The sequence below is a fragment of the Gadus morhua genome, chromosome 18 (genome assembly GCF_902167405.1).
Source record: "Gadus morhua chromosome 18, gadMor3.0, whole genome shotgun sequence".
Classification (NCBI taxonomy): domain Eukaryota; kingdom Metazoa; phylum Chordata; class Actinopteri; order Gadiformes; family Gadidae; genus Gadus; species Gadus morhua.
The window spans coordinates 11,133,600-11,155,060 of NC_044065.1; the positions used below are offsets into that span (position 1 = coordinate 11,133,600).

The following is a 21,461-nucleotide window of genomic DNA, read 5'->3' on the forward strand; positions in this document are numbered from 1 at the left end:
TTTTAATGGCCGTCTGACCCCCGGTGGCCCTGGCCTGTCAACACCTCGCACACAGGGACGCCATTGTATTCTGGTTAACTAGACACCAGAAACCCATCAGAAAGCCAAGGAACCCCCCACACACATACACAAACCACCACCACCACCCCACCCCAACGTATTGAGTCTGTTGTGCTGCCATCCTTGGCAAGGATTAAATTGCGCCAGAATCCTCTCTCTCTCTCTCTCTCTCTCTCTCTCTCTCTCTCTCTCTCTCTCTCTCTCTCTCTCTCTCTCTCTCTCTCTCTCTCTCTCTCTCTCTCTCTCTCTCTCTCTCTCTCTCTCTCTCTCTCTCTCTCTCTCTCTCTCTCTCTCTCTCTCTCTCTCTCTCTCTCTCTCTCTCTCTCGTCTTCTGCCTCCGCCATACTCTGCGTGTCCCCCTTTCCTCTTTCCCACTGTCTCTCAATGAGGTTAAAAAAAAAAGTTACAATGGAGAGTGGGCCGTCCACTCTTTCACAGGAAAGCTAGAACGAAACGTAAAGTGAAATAACGGAGGAGGCGGCTTGCATATTTTACATTTCTCAATGGATCGCTTAGTTTATCTGACTTGAATGCCCAATCCATGAGATATGAACCATTCACAAACGTGCCGTAGTCTATTTGGAAGTTTGTGAAGTCAGTTCATCCGTCGTCAGCCAGTCAGTCAGTCAGTCAGTCAGGCAGGCAGGCTTCGGGTGGGCTGGCATATCTCGATCGGGTTGCTCTTGTAACTTCAATTGAGTAGACTCCCGGGCTCTCGTTGGCTGGACCACTGAGGGCTGGACGCACAAGAGCGTCACCACATGTCAAACAGACGCAGTGGGTCCTGAATCCACGCACGGTCTACTAGCAGGAACAACTATTGAATTCAAACTGCGGATTGTGGAGACTCCGCGGACATCTACCTGGATAACTGCGGTCTTATTTTTCTGTTGGTGATTTTCGGTGGACACCACGTGCGTAATCATAGGCTACAAAACCTGTGCGTAATTCTTTTCAGCGAGCGAAACAGTGACCAGCGGGGGGGAAAAGCAAACGCGTACCTTTTTTTTTTTTTTTCTTTTGCATGGAATACTTTTTTTCAATTTAGCTCACTATGGCGAACATACGTTTACATATGTTGCATTTCTTGTTTATTTTGGAGGCTACAGTTGCGTCAGAAGAACTTGGGAGAACCTCCCGCATGGTCAGCGGTACCCAAGAAGACGCCGAGCATCTCTCCATCTCTGCGTCCTACAGGGACATGGTCTCCATCAACATGTTTAAACTCTATGATAACTACAGCAAAGAACCGCAGAGGGAGAAGGATGGAAACACCGTACGGAGTTTTAAGGCTGTCACAGGTGACAATGCAACTTTTTCTTGAGGAGGAAATTAATCGATGGTTGTAGGCGAAATAAAACATGCACGATCCAATAATTAAGAAAAAAACTAGCGCTATAGACACAAATGCAAATGAAGAAATGCAATAGTTTAGTTTAGTCTTGTTTATTTGTTTATAGTTTCGTGGACATTCCAGCTGGAAATTATTCGGCTAATTTCCAGCTGTAGTCCCAATATACAGCCTTTTATTTAATTGCATATTGAATTGCAATATATAGGCATGTAGCGTTACTTTGAAGTGATGCAGATGCAGGCTGCACGGTGCCCTGCGTAGTCAGAGAGGAAGCTCTCGGTATCACATGTGGCATATATCTGCGCCCTGCCCCGTCAGCGGTATCATTTAGTGGTTTTTAGAGGAAGTGTTGGCTCGCCAGTAGCGGTGGAGGTGTGAGACAAGAGCCCATAATCACACCCAGAGAGACACTGCCTGCTGGCCGGGAGCGCCCCGTGATCCACTGTTCTTTTAAGCGTTTCCATATAACGGTCTCCCTTTCCCTGGGCAGGATCTCGGGTTCCTCCCAGTGGGCCTTGGGGAAAGGTAGGAGGGGAATGTGGAAGTCTAGTAGACGAGGGCGATAATTCAAACCTCAAAGGTTTTTTTTGTGGGAATATACTGGAATATAGGGATATAGGGGTATGCGAATTCTGGAAATGGTGGGACAGTTCATATATGGACAGTTGTTGTTGTGTCTGAATTTTTTTAACCAAGGAGGATTTTAGATGGTATCCAAAACAAATACAAAAAAAAGTGTTTTGGTATCATTTGATGAACAATATGAACAATAAAACGCACCATAAGATGTTTCCTTCCTCTAATAATCCCTTCCATCGCTCCAGGGTCCTCCAAGAACAAAGAGTGGTACCAGTTCAACCTGTCCTCCATCGCCGAGTCCGAGCACATCCTGTCCGCGACCCTCCACTTCCTCCACAAACGCCCGCGCCTCCCGCGACCTCTGCCCTGCCGTCGCTCCCGCCACCCGTCCTGTGAGCACGCCCACCCTCCCCAGCACCCGCACCTCCTGCTCCACGGGACGTCCCGGAACGCCGCCTCGGCCACGCTGCTGGCCAACATCACCCTGCTCCTGCGCTCACCCTGGAAGAGAGGGGCGTGGCACGTCCGGGACATCACCGCCGTCCTGCGCCAGGCCAGGGCGTCCCACCAGCTGCTGATCACGGCCGAGGTCGCAGACTCCAACAGGGGCGCCGGGAGGAGCCTCCGGGAAAGCCTCATGCCGCCCGGCACGCCGTACATGCTGGTGTACGCCGACGACCGCGCCATCGACGAGCCAAACAGCGTGGCGGTGTCGCTGCAGCGCTACGGCAGCTTTCCTCTCGGGGAGGAAGGAGCTCGCCCGGCGCCGGACGCGGCCTCAGCCTCAGCCTCCTCAGCGGCCTCCCCGCCGGCGGCACCCTCCTCGACCGCCTCCAGGACCCGGAGAGAGGTCCCCCCTCCCCTGTCCCTCCTGGATCAGATCCAGACCAACGACCTGCCGGAGGTCCACTTCAACACCCTGAAGAACCACGAGCTGTGGCAGAGCACCTACTTCCCGCCCAAGGCCAAGGCGGCGGGGGGGAAGCACGGGCGGAAGCACGGCCAGCAGGAGAGCAGCAGCAGCAGCAGCGTAGGGAGCAGCGAGGGCCGGGGCAAGGTTCCTGAGGTGCTGAGCTTCGACGACAGGACCATGAAGAAGGCCAGGAGGAAGCAGTGGAGCGAGCCCAGGGTGTGCGCCCGCCGCTACCTCCGGGTGGACTTTGCGGACATTGGCTGGAGCGAGTGGGTGGTGGCGCCGAAGGCCTTCGATGCCTACTACTGCTCAGGGACCTGCGGCTTCCCCATCCCTAAGGTAAGTCAGATCGGCCCGCTTAAGGTATTTTTTCTAGCGACACGTTATGTTTTAATAATGTTGTTTTGGTTACTGGAGTGGTTGGTTACTATGAATCAACATCAAATTCTCGAAAGAGAACAGCTTAACAAACACAGTTGAGAGAAATCTACGGCGACACCAGCTACACAAAAAAGCACAAAAAGGGCAAACTAAGTTTGCCCCCCCCCCCCCCCCCTCTCTGCAGGTGGTGCGCCCCTCCAACCACGCCACCATCCAGAGCATCGTGAGGGCGGTGGGTATCGTCCCCGGGGTCCCAGAGCCCTGCTGCGTCCCCGACAAGATGAGCCCGCTCCCCGTGCTCTTCCTGGACCCCAGCCGAAACCTGGTGCTCAAGGTGTACCCCGCCATGTCCGTGGACACCTGCACCTGCAGGTAGACCTATAGACCAACACCCTACACCCCAACCCCCCCAAGATAACCACCAACACCTAACCCCCATCCACCCGACCCAACCCCCATCCCATGGGAGGGTCAGGTGATTCGGAAGTCACAATCACACGGACCAATGGGGAGGGGATTTGGGAGTGTAAAGGCTGGTCCAACGGTTACCAGGGCGACATGACATTCTTTTCATGTGCATCATCGTGTTCTGCGTCGGAAACAGAATGATGGACAGGATTCCCAGGACATTTGTCAAACTTCTAAAAAGATGGAGAGTATGGACAGTGATTGGCTGAGACTGAATCTGAGAGAGTATTTGGAAATGAGAAGAGAGCGCACTCATTGAAAGCCTTGAAAAAGTTGGGATTCGACTGAAAAGACTGAACAGGGCAGCAACGTTGAATCTGCATGGAAGCATATTTACTCTCTAATGAAATAATAACGATGACTTATGACGTGTAAATAGCTATGTGACTAATGCAAGTAACTGGTAGTTATATTTTGTAAATACAAGGTTCTGTTGTAGTCAAAGATGTACTTGCATGTCTATAATTGTTTGTTCAAGCATTTTACAACAGACCCTTTTATGTATTGTATATAATATGGTGATGATGATTATATATTGATACCTACTGAGTTAAATAATATTTTAGCATCGTTTTGTATCATTATTGTTGTTACTGCCACAGAGATCAATAAAGGTTGTAGAATGCTGCCACCTGCTGTGTTCTTTGAAGAAGTGCAGTTACCTGCTAATGAAGCCCCTAATAAAAAACGGATATGTCCAACTTTAAAGTCCAGAATTCTACTAAATCTGAAGGATTTACACTCTCACATCATTTGTTTTAAATTAAAACAATGTGTTATTATTTGATGTATATGCTTGTTATGAAATTATCCAGCATAGCTGCCCGTATATATACTTTGTATTTAATTAAAATGTTATTTATGTTACTATAGATGCATACACACATCATTCATGGACACACATACACACGCAAAAAAAAACACAAACACACACTCAAACAAACACATATTTCCCCCCTTCCAAGCACCAATTGAATGAAACCGAAAAATGTAAGTATTTCAGCACATTCTTGTCTTTGTGCATTTACTTTACACATGAATACGTTCCAACAGATATTGTTCATAATCATCCATCACTGGTCAAATCCATAGAGAAGAACTTAAACACTCTCAAAAGACCAGAATGAAAGCATGTTTTATAAAGCTCAGCATGGAGGCAAATATTGGCATTGAGTAGCTGTGGGAATAACGAAACAAAAAAATGAATTTCAAGATAACTAGACAAGGGCTAATGTCCCCAAAAACACTGGCTTCTGGTGTGGGCTTACATCCCCCTAGAGTAACACTGGCTAACTTGTACGTCTGAGGACCAGTTGGGCAATCTGGGGACATGATATTATGGGGGCATCTGTCATCTATTTTGATTTGTTCTTGCTGTGTTATAGAAGGTTTTCACATGTCTGCCAGCCAGCCTTGTTTCATGCTGTCATCAAGGACACTTAGCTTTCAGAAACAATACTAACCACTACTAACACTACTACCACTACCACTACCACTACTACTACTACTAGTACTACTACTATTAGCCTACTATTGTTGCTACTAATAATATTAATAATACCCATGATGACGACAATGAATAGTATAGCTGTTATCAATAAAAAGTAGTAGGCTGGTAGTAGTAGTAGTAGTCAAGTAAGTAGTAGTAATTGTAGAATTAGAAGTATTCTATTATTAGTGATTAAAATGTTTAGTGATAACTGGGACTTATTTGCAGCATTATTGTTAGTAACATAATTACCTTGCAGGATCTCTAGACAGGACTTCATGGTGCCTGTAACTGCTATGAGCATTAAACAAGCCAAGTAATTGTCCATTGTCTAAAATTACTTCCAATAAGATTTGATCTACTTACCATGGTACACTCTCACATCCTGTAACGTTCCTAGCTCTCCCATGGTTTCCCCTGGCCCCATCTGGCCATGCCATTTAGACGTTTAGACTTGGCAACGGGGCTAATACTACAGCCCTGTTTCCTGCCACAGTGTCCCGTGTTTCAACTCCTGTCAACTCTTCACCATGTCCAAAAAGGCAATTAGTGTGAATGAAAGTCTGCAAAACTAATATTACTAATAGTTTGGTCATGGGAGACTGAGAGGGACTTTCAGGGAGATTTAAATATTTTACTCAATCTTGGTGTCCTTTGAGCATTTCTTTGAAGGCTAATTACAATCTGATACATTGAATTGATTAGGTTTACAATAACCCGGTTATATTCTTTGATACAGATAATGCAATAGTATTTAGAATTGAATACAGATCTATCGATTTAAATCTCTCAAATGTATGAATAATAAACCTGTAATGTATTTAGAGGTTGAATCAATCTAATAACACCTATTAGTTTAGAAAAAGAACAAGTTAATGTCTGGTACATCTAACAACACTCAACATCTTTTCCAAAAAACAGCCAGGTAGGTTTTGACAAATGGCATGTCGATGAAACATTGAGAGATAGTTCCATTTATTATACTACTACGGTAATAAAGTAATTTTGCAGACTGGACGACCATGGTTTCAAGATGGACCACCTAGACTCAGCAACTCCTGGTCAATACCAGATTTTGTTTCCATGAATAAAACAAACGCTTTATGAGGTACAAGGACAGTTTTGGAAACCATACACTTTATACAGCTATTTAATAGTCATATATCTTCCACGTTTAATGTAAATAGATCTAATACAATTGATAGTAATTTAGCAGAGGTTTTTATCCATCCCCATCTAAATTATTAATTAACAATGGGGCGCCTGAATTCATTCAATTGATAGGTAAAATACGTCATGGCAGGTAAAATACATCATACAACACATTGCTTCTCCGCAATATCGAAAGGTTCAACGGTGGCGTCCCTTTAGCCAGCAAAAGCGCACAATGTGTCGCAGCATTACACGAAGGATGGAAACAGATTTAAACTTAAGGTGGCAGTCAAGGAAACAATGACCCACAAGAACTATGCTGCGGTATGTCTAGGAATGTAATGCGTCTCCTATATTTCCCTGAGCAGCTGTGGACAGTGTCCTGATGGCCTCAAAGTTTCACCTCTGAGCTGGGAAAGTCCATTTGATGGAGATGTCTGTTTGCCAGTAATCACACGGGTCGCAGCTAGCTCCTCATTATCCATGTCAAGTGTTTACAGTGTGCTCATTAACAGCAGGCCCTCAATTGATAACAGCCCCTAAAAGAAGGCATCAATGGTGTGAGATAAGCCCTGCCTGCATACTATTTTCGTTGACACGAGGTTCCCCCCCTGTTTACTCTTGGAGCCTGGGAGCAGACCTCCAGGACTGTGGTCCTCGCGCTGAGAATCTCCATTTCCTTCAGTTCATTCTCAAAGGCTGTTTTTAAGCCCATTGAGTGCCTGCTCGGAGAGCAAACCCCCACGACGTCCAGGAGACAATCCCAAATCCCAAATTCAGAATGCAGTGTACCAGAACGTTCCTGTTCAAGGTGTGCTTCAGCCTGGTGGCCTCTTTGGGTTCCTGTAGCTGTAAGCCTCTGAGCAACGACATCTTTCTGGAGGACCCCGAAGGACATTACTCGGAACAGGACCTCCTTGAGGAGGAAGACACTGAGTCGAGGCTGGAGAACCTCTTAGGAACCATGAAGGAGGGCTTTCTGAGGAAGCTGAACATGTCCGATGTGCCACTGACAGGTGACAGGATCTACCCTCCCCAGTTTATGATGGAGCTCTACAACAAGTATGCTTCCAACAGCACCGCCATCCCTCAGTCCGATGTGATTCGGAGTTTCACCGTTCAAGGTTTGTCTGAGGAAGACTTTGAATTGGGTATATAAGGGTAGAGCTTGTGATGTTATAGTCAAAAGCTATATTACAACTTACAAATGAAGGTTAACGGTGGATCTTTAAAATGGATGGATGGGGTGGTTGATCTTTAGATTAGGGTAAGGGTTAGGGTTAGCTTAGGGTTACCCTAGCTGCTCTTTACAATGGGTGGGCCCTGTACAATCAATTCACCACTCAAACATGATGACTGCCCTCCTGGTAAAACATGAAGTAGATTATATATTTAGCTAACCCTAGCAGTTTACCCCGAGTTGCGTGATCTTAAGAAACATCACAGGTCACAGCCTATTCTCCTCTCACCTTCTCTTACAAACCCCCTTCAACAGATATCCCCTTCTCAGCAACAAATGGCACCAAGACAGCACGGAGGCTTCAGTTCAACGTCAGTGTGCCCCACCACGAGAAGGTCACGGCCGCCGAACTCAGGCTGTTCCTCCTGCCGGATGTCCGGTCAAGGGTCAACTCTCCCAGGGTGAAGGCCATGATCAAAGTTTACGAGGTGAATTACAACGATGAGGACGAACCATCGTCACAGCTTTTGACGGGAAAGGTTGTCAATGGCCGACACGGGTCCTGGGAGAAGTTTGACGTGACCAGAGCCGTTCAGAGGTGGATCAAATCGGGCCGTGGAGAGAGTGAGTTTGAGGTGATGGTGGATAACAGGGACTGCTTCTCATATGAAGGAGGCTTTGGGAAAGCGTGCTGCTGGGACGTCAGCGTCTCCATTGGAGATAACACCTCGGCAGCGTTGATCGTGTTCTCTGACGACCTGGAGAGCAGGAAGAGAGAGGCGAAGAAGGAACTGAAAGAGATGATGCTCCACGAAGAGGAAACCACGTTGAACCCTGAAACGGATTGGCAACTGCTGCCGAACGAGATCCCGGAGTCCGCACCTTCGCATCCGCGGCGGACGAGAAGGAAGGCGGAGCGCGAATACTGCCGAAAGACCTCGCTGAAGGTCACCTTCAAGGACATCGGCTGGGACAGCTGGATCGTGGCGCCGCCTGAATACGACGCTTTTGAGTGTCGTGGCCAATGCTTCTTTCCTCTGACGGACGAGATGACGCCTTCCAAACACGCTCTCATCCAGACACTCATCAACATCCGGAACCCCAAGAAGGCCAACATGGCATGCTGTGTGCCAATCAAACTGGACCCCATCACGGTCATGTACCATGAGAACGGGCGCCTCACCATCAGACACTTGTACGAGGAGATGAAGGTGGCAGAGTGCGGCTGCAGGTAGTGGGAGGTTGTTTGTGTTGGACCGGGGGAAAAGCTGATATTTGGGCCGAATAGGCTCATCTCCTAGCCAAAAGATTCTGGTTTCAAACCCCCTGTATCTGCAGTCTACCTGTAGGCATCTGAACGCAAGATGCCCCAACCCCTACAGGCTCCTTCTAACAAAATGTGTCTGCTCTATGACTTAATAGTAGTACATGGTATACAGCTCAACTGCCAAGCATTTTTTGTTTATTAAAAAAAGTCCAAAAAATGTCCAATGGCCAAAGTACATAGCCCCTTGGATACATGTCTGCTAAATTGGGAAATAATAATACTTTATGGAAAGGAATCTTGTTTGGCCCTGTGACGTACACCATGAAATACATTTAACGTAAGCATGTTACATTTCAGTGTAACATTGAGTGTTAAAGACGTTACAATCAAAATGTCTGTCTTACATTTAGTCCCTTTAATTCCCTCTAAAGACCAAACATAATTCTATTGTCAAATATGATCTTATTTTTCCCTTCTTCGTGAGTAATATGTAAATAGGATTTGTATACAAAAAAGGTCAAAAATATAGAGACATTCTATAGGTGTATTATTTGTGAGTAAGGAATAAAGTTGTATATTTAATTTAGTCACTGTCAATCAATTTAAATTAATTGATCCATGATGCATTGATTGTTTCTGCATGTTAATGACTGTTTTTTATTATTATTAATAATAATAATAATAATATTATTATATATCATTATGAACTGTTAATATGCTAATGTGTAAATTTGTACATTCTATTATAAATGATTTTTTTTAAGAATGATTAATTATGAGATCAACCAATAAACCATTATGATAAAAGGGATAAACTAGTAATTGGAATACTGTTCGGATGCACTCAACTTCATCATATCAATATATCAATTCTGTATTATCGTGCATGGAAACATATAATATAATATATGTACATGACTAGTAGATATATTACAGTATACTATAATATACATAGTCTACCACTTATAATTGGATATTAAATCATTTAAGGCTAATGCATAATGACCTGGGTTGTGTGTGTGTGTGTGTGTGTGTGTGTGTGTGTGTGTGTGTGTGTGTGTGTGTGTGTGTGTGTGTGTGTGTGTGTGTGTGTGTGTGTGTGTGTGTGTGTGTGTGTGTGTGTGTGTGCATGCGTGCTTGCCTGTGTGTGGGTGTGTGTGTGGGTGTGGGTGTGTGTGTGTTTGCGTGTGTGTGCATGCGTGCATGCTTGTGACTGGGTCTGTGTAAATACGTAAATAAATGTCTGTAGAAATTAATCGTATTACAAGAAAAATAAAATAAATCCCATAATACACTTTTCTGTGTTTTCATCCATCAAAATGTCATGCAGTGAGGCGGACAGTGATGGCTGTATACACAGCATTGTAAACACTAGAGTCAGTGACTTCAGCACATCCTTATCATCCTTAGACCTCTGTGACAACAGCAAATAATAATGGGATGAGTGGACATACTTGCACTTCCTTCTTGGAAAAACTAAATTAGGGTACATGTCCATACATAGCGGCAGAGGTCACTGAATTCACATCTTTGACGTTTTTGCAGTTTTCCAATATCTTAAGGGACCAAGAATGAACATTCAGTTTGACAGATGTCGAGATATGGTTAACATTTTTATAACACCAACCTTTTCCCCCATTAATTTAGGGCCAACACTTAAACCCTGTTTTCCGTTGTGACGCATTCAGGTGTTTCTAAAAAAGGATTTACCAGACCGGATTGGGTTATGTAATCCACAAGAGAAGTACAGGCACTATCTAAATACAGAAAAAAAGCATCTAATGGCATAAGAAGAAGAAATATTACATTTTATACTTGGAAGAACTCCATGGATTCTGTGTTTTAATAGCGATGACAGGTTTAGGATCAAAATCTGTGTGCAGGAATTTGCAAAAAACAAAAATGTTATGAATTATCCGATTTTTCCTTTATTATATCTACAAAAATATATCAGATTGAAAGATGAAGTTTATATTACAAAGAGCTTGCAAATGGTGCTTAAAACCGACCGCATAATATACCTTTCCAACCTTTCTGAGTTATACTCTAGAGTATATTGTACAAAAATGTACTTTGTTAGCTAGGAAGTTTATTACAACTGATTTGAAATAAAACAGACGAATAAGCTAACAAAAGAGAAGCAAAATCTAAAATAAGTTCACAATTTAATGTTTTATTAATTGTACTTTGGTTTTAATGTTATCATTAATGATGTGTACATGTTTTACCCAGGTTTTCTTCCTTAGATCAACCCCGCCTCTTAGGTCAGTATCCCAAAAAATACCTTGATCCTTCATCTATTTAACGACGGCATTTTAATCAGTGGGATTTGTGGATTAACCCAGACTTGACCCAGTAAAACCCAACCGGTGTCTCTACCGGCTAAACAATGTGCTCAGGTCAACACTTCAGGTTAGCACACTGCCATGGGGACCACTGGGATCGTTTTTGTATTGTTATACATCTACAAGAGAACATAATGTTGCCAGCCCCCTCCTCCGTATGACCTATATACAGATTATAGAACAAGCAAACAGACTACCACTGTGTGTGACAACATGAAGGCACCAGTACAGAAAATAAACCTTTCCAATATTGGACCGCTAGACCGATGCGTCACACAATGTGATTAAAGGTTTATTGAGTGAAGACAAAAGCCGCTTATCCTGATGTTGTTGTCCAAAAAAAACTGGTGCTGTTGAAAATTCCTCTTCAACAAATAAGCTGCCGCCCCCATTTTTCACCGGCAAATAAACCAAATGGGCTGCATGGAACAGAAGACTTTACCAGGGGGGGGAAAAAGGTCGCTTTCTACCAACGACTGTGAAGGTAATGGCGGGCGTACACTCGGCGCTGCTTCCTCTTGCGATGCTTCTCTGTTTTCCTCTTTCCTCAAGAGCAGCGCCTTTCCAGGCCGCCCTGGTCCAGGACATGGCGCAGATCCTGCTGGAGAACTACTGCTTCCCGGAGAACTTGGTGGGGATGCAGGAGGCCATCCAACAGGCCATCCACAGTGGAGAAATCCTTCAGATCCAAGACAGGAAGACCCTGGCGGCCGTCCTGTCGGCGGGGGTCCAGGGGGCGCTGAACGATCCCAGGCTGGCGGTGACCTACGAGCCCAACTACGTCCCGGTGTCGCCGCCGCTGCTGCCCTCCCTGCCCGCCGAGCAGCTCGTTCGGCTGGTGAGGAACTCGGTGAAGCTGGACTTCCTGGAGAACAACGTGGGCTACCTGCGGATGGATCGGATCATCGGGGCGGGGACGGCGGCCAAGCTCGGCCCCCTGCTCAGGGACAACATCTGGAACAAGGTGGCCCCCACGTCCGCCATGATCTTTGACCTCCGCTACAGCACCGCCGGGGAGCTCTCTGGCGTTCCCTTCATCGTGTCCTTCTTCTCGGACCCGGGGCCGCTGATTCACATCGACACCGTGTATGACCGGCCCTCAAACAGCACGGAGGAGCTGTGGACCCCGCCTTCCATCATGGCAGAGCGGTACGGTACGAAGAAGGACTTGATCATCTTGACGAGCAAGCGTACGATGGGAGCCGCAGAGGCGGTGGCCTATACACTTAAGCATCTGAAGAGGGCTATTGTAATGGGAGAAAGGTCTGCCGGGGGTTCGGTGAAGGTCCAGAAGATCAAAATGGCAGACTCTGGATTTTACATAACGGTACCGGTGGCAAGGTCTGTCAGCCCAATCACAGGCCAGAGCTGGGAGGTGAGCGGTGTTGCGCCGTCAGTTAACATCATCGCGAAGGACGCAGTCGTAAATGCCAAGTCACTATTGGCAGTTAGGAGTGCCATTCCCAAGGCTGTTCAGAGCATCTCCAATATCATTGAGAGGCACTATGCATTTATGGATCGTGTCCCAGCACTCCTTTACCATCTGCAGGCAGCAGACTTCTTTTTGGTAACATCTGAGGAGGATCTTGCCACTAAACTCAACCAAGAGAGCCAGGCCATCTCCGAAGACCCTCGACTGATGATCAGACTTGAGGAGGACCAGTTTGTTTTTTCCGACAATAAGGACTCTGAGGATGAAATGGTTCCTGATGATTCTGCGTTGTTAGGAACACTGGCTGATGCACTATTCAAAGTGGAAATCCTAGCAGACAATACTGGTTATCTCCGCATTGATTCTTTTGATGACTCCTTTCTGGAGCCTGAATTAGTGGAACGTATGGAGAAAGGGGTATGGGAACCTCTCAAAGACACTGACAATCTGATCATTGATTTGCGCTACAACACTGGTGGGTCCTCTGCCTCATTGTCCTACATTCTGTCCTATCTCCAGGATGTGTTACAGAAACGCCACTTCTTCACGATATTTGACCGGGTTCAAAACAGAACGATCCAATATGACACTGAGCGTTGGATTACAGGGCAACACTACGGTTCCATGCGAGGGGTTTACGTGATGACCAGCTATTACACAGCAAGTGTCGGGGAAGAGTTTGCTTACCTCATGCAGTCTCTGCATCGCGGCACGGTCATCGGAGAGATCACATCGGGAACCCTAACGCACTCAAAAACATTTCAAGTTGAGGACACTGGTATAGAGATCACTGTCCCCTTCATTAACTTCATAGACAACAACGGGGAGTTCTGGTTGGGAGGGGGCGTGGTCCCAGATGCGATTGTGCTGGCCGAGGACGCTGTGGGTCACACCCACGAGATCATTGAATTCCACCGTGGGCTACAGCAGCTCATCCACCAAATGGGAAAACTGTTGGAAACGCACTACGCCATCCACGAGGTCGCCTTGAAGGTCAGCAAGGTGCTCCGCGCCAAATGGGCCGAAGGAATGTACCGCTCCGTGGTCGATTTAGAATCCCTGGCGTCCATGCTGACCTCTGACCTGCAGGAGACCTCGGGGGACCACCGGATCCACATCCTCTACTGCGACGTGGAGCCAGAGTCCATGCGTGAGGTGCCCATGATCCCCACGGCGGAGGAGGTGGGCTACATCATTAACGCTCTCTTTAAGATAGAAGTAATGCCGGGAAACGTCGGTTACTTGCGCTTCGACATGATGATCGACATGGAGGTTGTGAAGGCCATCGGACCGCAGCTGATCAAATCGGTGTGGGACAAGATCGTCAATACTGACGTACTGATCGTGGACATGAGGTACAACACAGGGGGGTACTCCACGGCCATACCCCTCCTCTGCAGCTACTTCTTTGACGTCGAACCCCTACGGCACCTGTACACCGTCTTCGACCACTCCACATCCACCGTGACTGAGGTCACAACCTTGCCTAGCACCCTAGGTCCAAGGTATGGATCGCTCAAAGACCTCTACATCCTCACGAGTCACATGACAGGGTCGGCGGCCGAGGCCTTCACGCGCACCATGATGGAACTGAAGCGTGCCGTTGTGATCGGAGAGCCCACGGTGGGCGGGTCGCTGTCCAGCGGGACCTATCAGATCCCGGGTAGTGTGCTGTATGCTTCCATCCCCAACCAGGTGGTGTTGAGCGCGGTGACTGGGAAGGTGTGGTCCCTGTCAGGGGTGGAGCCTGATGTAATCGCCCAGGCAATGGACGCTCTGAATGTGGCTCAGAGAATCATCGCGGCGAGACTGATGAACAGAGAGACAGGGAAATAGTTTCTGGCATATTCCTTGTTCTTTTGGAGCTGTGAAAACGACTTAATTACGACTCATCTTTTCTTACTTGATTATATAGGGGGATTTCCCATAAATGTATCTGAAAGAATTAGGAGAGAGTGGCCATGGATGGCATAAAGTTTGGGATTTCAAAATAAGTCAAAAATTAGGTAATAAACTGAGAAACAACTATTGCCAAATGCTCCTTAGTCGTATTATTAATGGCACAATGGAACGTGTATCAAAGTACTAAGAATGCATCAAATGTAATAAGGCTTTGACAATCCGACTTTGTGGAATGGTTTGTATTCAATCCTGATCTTATTCAATTACATCACATTGCATCAAGTTGCTTGAGCTCCATTTTGTAATGCTGCATGTTCCTTTACGTCTCATCATTGTTATTATTAGGATTCATTATTTAAAATATAGCATGTAATTTACCAGACATGCAATTTACATTTATTTTGCGATAGTTTATGTGCAAATGTGTGCGTGTCTTTCAGTCAGTCTGTTAGTGTGTATGTGTGTGTGTGTGTGTGTGTGTGTGTGTGTGTGTGTGTGTGTGTGTGTGTGTGTGTGTGTGTGTGTGTGTGTGTGTGTGTGTGTGTGTGTGTGTGTGTGTGTGTGTGTGTGTGTCAGTGATAGAGAGGGGGAGAGGGGGAGAGGGGGAGAGGGGGAGAGAGAGAGAGAGAGAGAGAGAGAGAGAGAGAGAGTGAGAGAGATGATTAGTGTTATTGTGTCTAATGTATCCTGTTGAATCTATTTAAAAAAAATTGTTATTTCACTTGCAATAACTATTTAAGCATAGAACATTTGCTTATAACTATTATCAACTAATAATCAAGCTACTAACCCTTATAATCATTTTTATGTTTCATATATTCTATCTATCCTTTACTTTGAACTGCATGTTTTTCCAATGTGGGATGTTATGTCATTTCTAAGATTCGCCAGTAGAGGTCGCCGCTCACACATATGTCTACTGCTTGCCTGAACGCAAACACATTTTTATCCCAAAAGAGGCACCCTTCCAGTTGGCATTAAAGGAGGATAGGATACAACAATAATCTGTGTCTTTTGTTTTAATTGAAACAAATGATGATACCACAGGCCACATTAAATAATAATGGTATTGTGATGAATCAAATCAACCAACTTATATTAACCAACCTACAATTACCAACTGTGTATTTAGAAGTTCAACCCAAGTGCTCCAGTGACAGATAAAGCAGTGTTTGTTTCGGAAAAAAGCTAAGTCATTACACAAGACTTAACATACCGTTAAGACTGATCTGTAGTGGGAGAAAATATGGGTGACCTTCTACTCTACTGAAAAAGTTTGTTTACTTACCAATCAACTTATTTTATCAGTTATTCAGTAAGTCTGTTAATCGGTTATTCACCTAGTTCATCAGTTAGACAGTTATTATTTTGTAAGTTACACAAGCAAACGGTTGAAATATGTGACTGGTACAGAACTAAATGTGATTCTTAATCTCTTACATTAGGTTATACAAAAAATCCCAAATTATTTTGAAAATTAAAAGTTTACGGCCTAGTTAAACCTTCACAAGCCAAGATACCTGATAGACATTTCAGTGTCAGTTTACATTGTGGAAAATATGACGGCACAGGGAACAGTGGATGTTGTGTATGTTTAAGACATATTGGGTAACCCTACTTGGCTGGCCTGTAATTGTCTTACAAAAGTAGGATAATGCGATTAAGGGTTTATTGCGTGTGGAAGGTAATCTTCTTAACGTGTGTTAACAGAAACCTTTCGGCCCAATCAGTGTCATTTTAACGACAACCTCTCGAGGGGGAAAGCTTCAGTGGACAATCATCCTTACACTATTGCTCTGCTCCGTCTAGCCGATCCGGAACGATGGCAAAGATCCTTTTCTTGGTAGCATCTCTGCTCATTTTCAGCAACATCTTCGTCGCCTATTCTGCATTTCCTCCAAGCCTTATTGTAGACATTGCTAAGATCCTTCTGGACAACTACTGCTCTCCAGAGAAGATGGTGGGCATGCAACAAGCCATCGATGCAGCCAGCACAAACACCGAAATCTTAAGCATCCCGGATCCAGAAACCATGGCGAACGTGCTCACCGCAGGGGTCCAGAGCACCATCAATGACCCACGTCTTAAGATCACCCATGAGCCAGAGTATTCACCAGTTGTTGCCCCACAGATGCCCCCGCTGCCCCCCGAGCAGCTCATCGCCGTCCTCCAGAGCTCCATCAAACTCGACATCCTGGACGGCAATATCGGCTACCTCCGGATCGATCACATCCTCGCGGAGGACGTGGCGGAGAAGATCGGCGCTTTGCTCCTTGAACTGGTATGGAATAAAATCCTGCCCACCACCGCGCTGATCTTTGACATGCGCCATACCAGCAGTGGAGATATAACAGGGATCCCCTACATCGTGTCTTACTTCACCGACGCTGAGCCCCTGATCCACATCGACAGCGTGTATGACCGCCCCTCCAACACCACCAAGGAGCTATGGTCCATGTCCACGCTGCTTGGGGAGAGGTACGGCACCGACAAGCCCATCGTCATTCTCACCAGCAGGAACACCAACGGGATCGCCGAAGACGTCGTCTACTGCCTGCAACACCTCAAGAGGGCCACTGTCGTCGGCGAGAAGACCGCCGGGGGCTCGGTTAAAATCGACAAGATCAGGGTGGCCGACACAGACTTTTACATCACCGTGCCGACCGCAAAGTCTGTCAACCCCATCACGGGCGCCACGTGGGAGGTCAAAGGCGTCACCCCCAATGTTGAGGTGAACGCCGAAGACGCCCTGGCAACCGCCATCAAGATCCTCAACATCAGGGCCCAAGTGCCCGCCATTATTGAAGGCGCTGCCAACTTGATCACAGAGAAGTATGCCTTTGAGGCCGCAGGAGACGAGGTGGCAGAGAAGCTGAAAGTGCTGCTTGCCACCGGGGCGTACAACACGGTCAACTCCAAGGCGGAGCTGGAGACCAAGCTCTCGGCAGATCTGAAGAGCCTGTCTGGGGACAAGGGCCTAAAGACAACGAGCAACATCCCCGCCCTGCCACCAATGGTAAGAGCAGTGCTGCAATTGGAATAGGTCTAATGTTTATGTTGATTGGATCTAACCTGTTTTAATTTGATCATAATAAACGGAAAGATTTTGTTTATAGCCCTTATTATTTTTTAGCTGAGGATTCAACTGTATATTCAAATGTTTTGTGGAATAAAAAGTTAATATATAGATTTTTTCTTTTTTAAAGAAAAGAAAAGCGACCACATACTGTCCATCGACATGTTTTATTTACCTTCGAAACTACCTGATATGTGTTTATTCATCAGAACTATACCCCGGAGATGTTCATTGAGCTGATCAAGGTGTCTTTCCATACTGACGTGTTTGAGAACAACATTGGCTATCTGCGCTTCGACATGTTCGGAGACTTTGAGGAGGTCAAGGCCATTGCCCAGATCATCGTCGAGCATGTCTGGAACAAAGTTGTCAACACTGACGCCATGATCATTGACCTCAGGTAAATTAGATAAGCCTGCTCACAGCCAAAGCCAATTACAGTCAGCTAACGTTCCCCTGAATCAGGAATCCATTAGCAATGAAAGATATCTACTTGTGTTCATCAGCATGTCTCATATCAGTGGTTGCACAGGTTAAATTGGTTAAATTCCTACATTTGAGACATCAATGGAGATTTCACTGGAGCCATGTTTCAACTTACATTTTACTTTGAGCCAAATCTCCAGATCCAATCATCTTTCTGATTTTCATCTGTTCATCTATTTCATCTGTCTCAACTTCGACAACGAGTCTCTTAAATCCCCTTCATCTTTCCCTCTGGTTTTTTAATCAATGCACCCTGACTAACACATGCACTATGATTGTGATTGCAGGAACAATGTTGGTGGCCCCACTACGGCCATATCTGGCTTCTGCTCTTACTTCTTTGACGCAGACACGAAGATCCTGCTGGACAAGCTGCATGACCGACCTTCTGGAACCACCAAGGAGCTGTGGACCCTCCCCGAGCTTACTGGTAAGAAGAAGAAATAATAACGTATTGGTCTTAGATTATTCAGCTTCATGATTTCGACATATTTGATGGCATGTTTTGTCCTGTGTTTAAAAAAAGTTATTAGAGAGTTATTACCTCCACATAGTATATTGAAAAGGTTGGAAGAAATAAGAGATTGGGATATACCTTCCTGTAATAATGGGATCTGTATTCAAAAGCAAAATAAATATCATGGCTAGTCGGCTAGATTGCAAATAGGGACGATTAGATCATAATGATTCACCTTTTGTTTGGATGTTTCCTTAATCAAAGAGCATTTCCAGTAGTATTGGGGAACTAGCACTTTGACCATTGACATATTTTATTTATTTATTCCTCGTATCCTTCTCTTCACCCAAAATGTTATATTTCCTTCCTCCCTTTCTTGTGTCCTCTCCTAACCACTTCATCCCTTCCTTTCCTCCCTTCCATTCTTTATTAAACTCCTTCCTCCCTTTCATCCTCCCTTTCCTTCCTCTCTTCCTCTTCGTCATTCCTTCCTCTCTTTCCTTTGTCTCCAAACCTCCATCCCTGTGCCCTCCTTCTCCTCTCACCTCCTCCCTCCCTCAGGCACAAGGTACGGCACCAAGAAGAGCCTGATCATCCTGACCAGCGGAGCCACCGCCGGTGCGGCCGAGGAGTTCGTCTACATCATGAAGAGACGCGGCCGTGCCATGATCGTGGGCGAGCCCACCTCCGGCTCCTCCCACCCGGCGGAGACCTTCCGCGTGGGGGACAGCGACGTCTTCCTCGCCGTCCCCACCGTCCACTCGGACAACACCGCCGGGCCGGCCTGGGAGGGCACCGGAGTCACCCCCCACATCCCCGTGGCGGCTGAGGCTGCGCTGGGTACGGCCAAGGCCATCTTCAACAAGCACTTTGGAGGCCAGAAGTGAGTCCCCGTGCGATGAGAGTTTGCAGAGGGTTGGGAGGATCCTGGGGATGTTCTTCGTAAAAGATATGTGAAGACTGACAAATACAAGTCACACGGCATCCACACTCCCTCTTCTCTCAAGTCCTCTGCATTTCTGTTTTTGGAGCATTGTTCGCGATTCTATTTGGTGAAAGGAGGAAATTTAGATATGTTTTAAAATCATTTTCGTTTGTGAAAGGAGGTTGTGTAGAAGAGTTATTTATGTTGCACAGTAGGTCTACTTGTGGCTGACTGGAGTACAGATTCTTTAGAGGATTGGGAGCTGTGATCTAATTAGCTACAAAAAGAACAACATGAACTGTAGGAACAAAGACTGCACACACAAGCAAAACACAGATTTGGATCATATGAAGTGTTAATCGCACAGCTCACATGCAGCTTCTGTGCAGCAAGGTTAATGCTTCGTTCTGATTTTCAAAATAAAAATGTATCTTTGTAATGAGAACATTTTTACATTTGGTCCTTTTTAACTGGAGAAATGTATGGTGGATGATAATAAAATAAAATCCATACAAATGGTTGTGCTTGTCGTATTTACTCTTTAGTTTTCCTTTTTAGTGATGGATCAAGAGAAAACATTAAATTTAGATGAGGCTTAGACAATTATGTTAAATCTAACAACATGTTACACACACACACGCAGGCACGTACGCACGCACACACGCACACAAACACAGACACACACACACACACACACACACACAAACAGATATGAAGAAGGTATGTGGTACATTAAGAATCCTGCCAGCACTGTTTATGTATGTCATATAGCCTATGCTCCAACGGAGATTAATGCTTTTTATTATAACTTGTTTCACGATTATGCGTTCCCTCTTTTTTTACCAAAACCCTACTAGAGGAAGTTAGTGAGACCACCCCCCCACACACACACACACACACACACACACACACACACACACACACACACACACACACACACACACACACACACACACACACACACACACACACACACACACACACACACACACACTCTCTCTCTCTCTCTCTCTCTCTTCGCTGTGTCTCTCCCTCCCCCTATTTCTCTTACCCGGTCTCGCTCTCCTCCCTAAGATGAAACATGAAACCTGGTCCAATTTAGCCAAGTTTGTCCTCTACTAGCTCATAGTTCGTCCAGCGCCAACACAGCTCCGCATGACCCATTTCCATTCGCCTGTTATTGATAGAAAAAAACTTTGTTAATCATCCTCCTTTACCCTTCTATCACTGGATTGGTTTTTGTCAACATTTTTCTCCAGAATTTTAAAATCGGTACCCGCGTGGATTGTAGTTAGGTCATATCGTGAGGTTTATTTTTTTTACAGGAAACTTTGTTGCCATCTCATTTCACCATTAGGTGTTGCACAAAACTAATTGAGTCATGTTTGACTTATTCAAATGACCGATTCACATAAAAGTCCATTACCTGCGTTCTCCTGGAGCCACTCGTCGACCTTACATTGCCTATGCAATGTACATTTTAAACTACCTTTGTAATGTGACAAGGCGTTGACCTATATCTCAATGAAAGTTCTTTTTCCAAGGATTAGACGTCTTATTCTTTGAATGAAAAAACATGACACGTGTTTCGAAAAGCATGTCGATTGTGCTCGTCTTTATGGGATTATTCCTGCTCTTCTCGCCATCTGCACGAGCTGAGCCCGAGACCCTTGACGAAGAGGAGGAAGAGAGCTCGTGCCAGGGGGCCTTTGACCTCTATTTCGTGCTTGATAAGTAAGTAGTCCGATATTCGTCATCGATAAAAATAGAGAGTGTTAAATGTTAATATTCATAGTTTCTTATTTCAATTATTATAGAAGTCAGACTTGCCCCAGTTCTTATTTTATCATGATTTAGAAAAATCCGTTTGGGAGTTAGATTGCCCATCATTACATCTTTGCCTGCTCAGTATCGGACGCTGTACGCGTGTGCGGATGACGCTCTGATGGAAACACATGCTGCACAAAATGTGCATACTGAAATTATCATTTTAAC

General features: G+C 45.6%; 5 protein-coding genes across 5 annotated transcripts in view; all 5 read left to right on the top strand.

The window, feature by feature from the left end:
- The first annotated feature begins 433 nt into the window (after positions 1 to 433).
- On the top strand, positions 434 to 4,386 carry gdf10b (growth differentiation factor 10b). The gene is made up of 3 exons (XM_030340913.1): positions 434 to 1,361; positions 2,239 to 3,245; positions 3,472 to 4,386. Exons 1-3 carry the CDS (start codon positions 1,115 to 1,117, stop codon positions 3,661 to 3,663), a joined length of 1,446 nt encoding a protein of 481 aa, XP_030196773.1. The 5' UTR covers positions 434 to 1,114; the 3' UTR covers positions 3,664 to 4,386.
- A 2,627-nt stretch (positions 4,387 to 7,013) lies between these two features.
- gdf2 (growth differentiation factor 2) lies at positions 7,014 to 10,138 on the top strand. The gene is made up of 2 exons (XM_030341002.1): positions 7,014 to 7,520; positions 7,892 to 10,138. Exons 1-2 carry the CDS (start codon positions 7,178 to 7,180, stop codon positions 8,809 to 8,811), a joined length of 1,263 nt encoding a protein of 420 aa, XP_030196862.1. The 5' UTR covers positions 7,014 to 7,177; the 3' UTR covers positions 8,812 to 10,138.
- A 1,446-nt stretch (positions 10,139 to 11,584) lies between these two features.
- On the top strand, positions 11,585 to 14,904 carry irbpl (interphotoreceptor retinoid-binding protein like). The gene has a single exon (XM_030341036.1). It carries the CDS (start codon positions 11,676 to 11,678, stop codon positions 14,454 to 14,456), a length of 2,781 nt encoding a protein of 926 aa, XP_030196896.1. The 5' UTR covers positions 11,585 to 11,675; the 3' UTR covers positions 14,457 to 14,904.
- A 1,329-nt stretch (positions 14,905 to 16,233) lies between these two features.
- rbp3 (retinol binding protein 3) lies at positions 16,234 to 19,984 on the top strand. Its single transcript, XM_030341037.1, has 4 exons — positions 16,234 to 17,538; positions 17,808 to 17,998; positions 18,372 to 18,514; positions 19,103 to 19,984. Exons 1-4 carry the CDS (start codon positions 16,345 to 16,347, stop codon positions 19,426 to 19,428), a joined length of 1,854 nt encoding a protein of 617 aa, XP_030196897.1. The 5' UTR covers positions 16,234 to 16,344; the 3' UTR covers positions 19,429 to 19,984.
- A 543-nt stretch (positions 19,985 to 20,527) lies between these two features.
- antxr1c (ANTXR cell adhesion molecule 1c) overlaps positions 20,528 to 21,461 on the top strand; it is a 32,104-nt gene continuing 31,170 nt past the window's right edge. Inside the window, exon 1 of the mRNA XM_030340393.1 lies at positions 20,528 to 21,200. Within this exon, the coding sequence (XP_030196253.1) occupies positions 21,043 to 21,200 (158 nt within the window). The 5' untranslated portion in view covers positions 20,528 to 21,042. The remainder of the gene's footprint in view (positions 21,201 to 21,461) is intronic.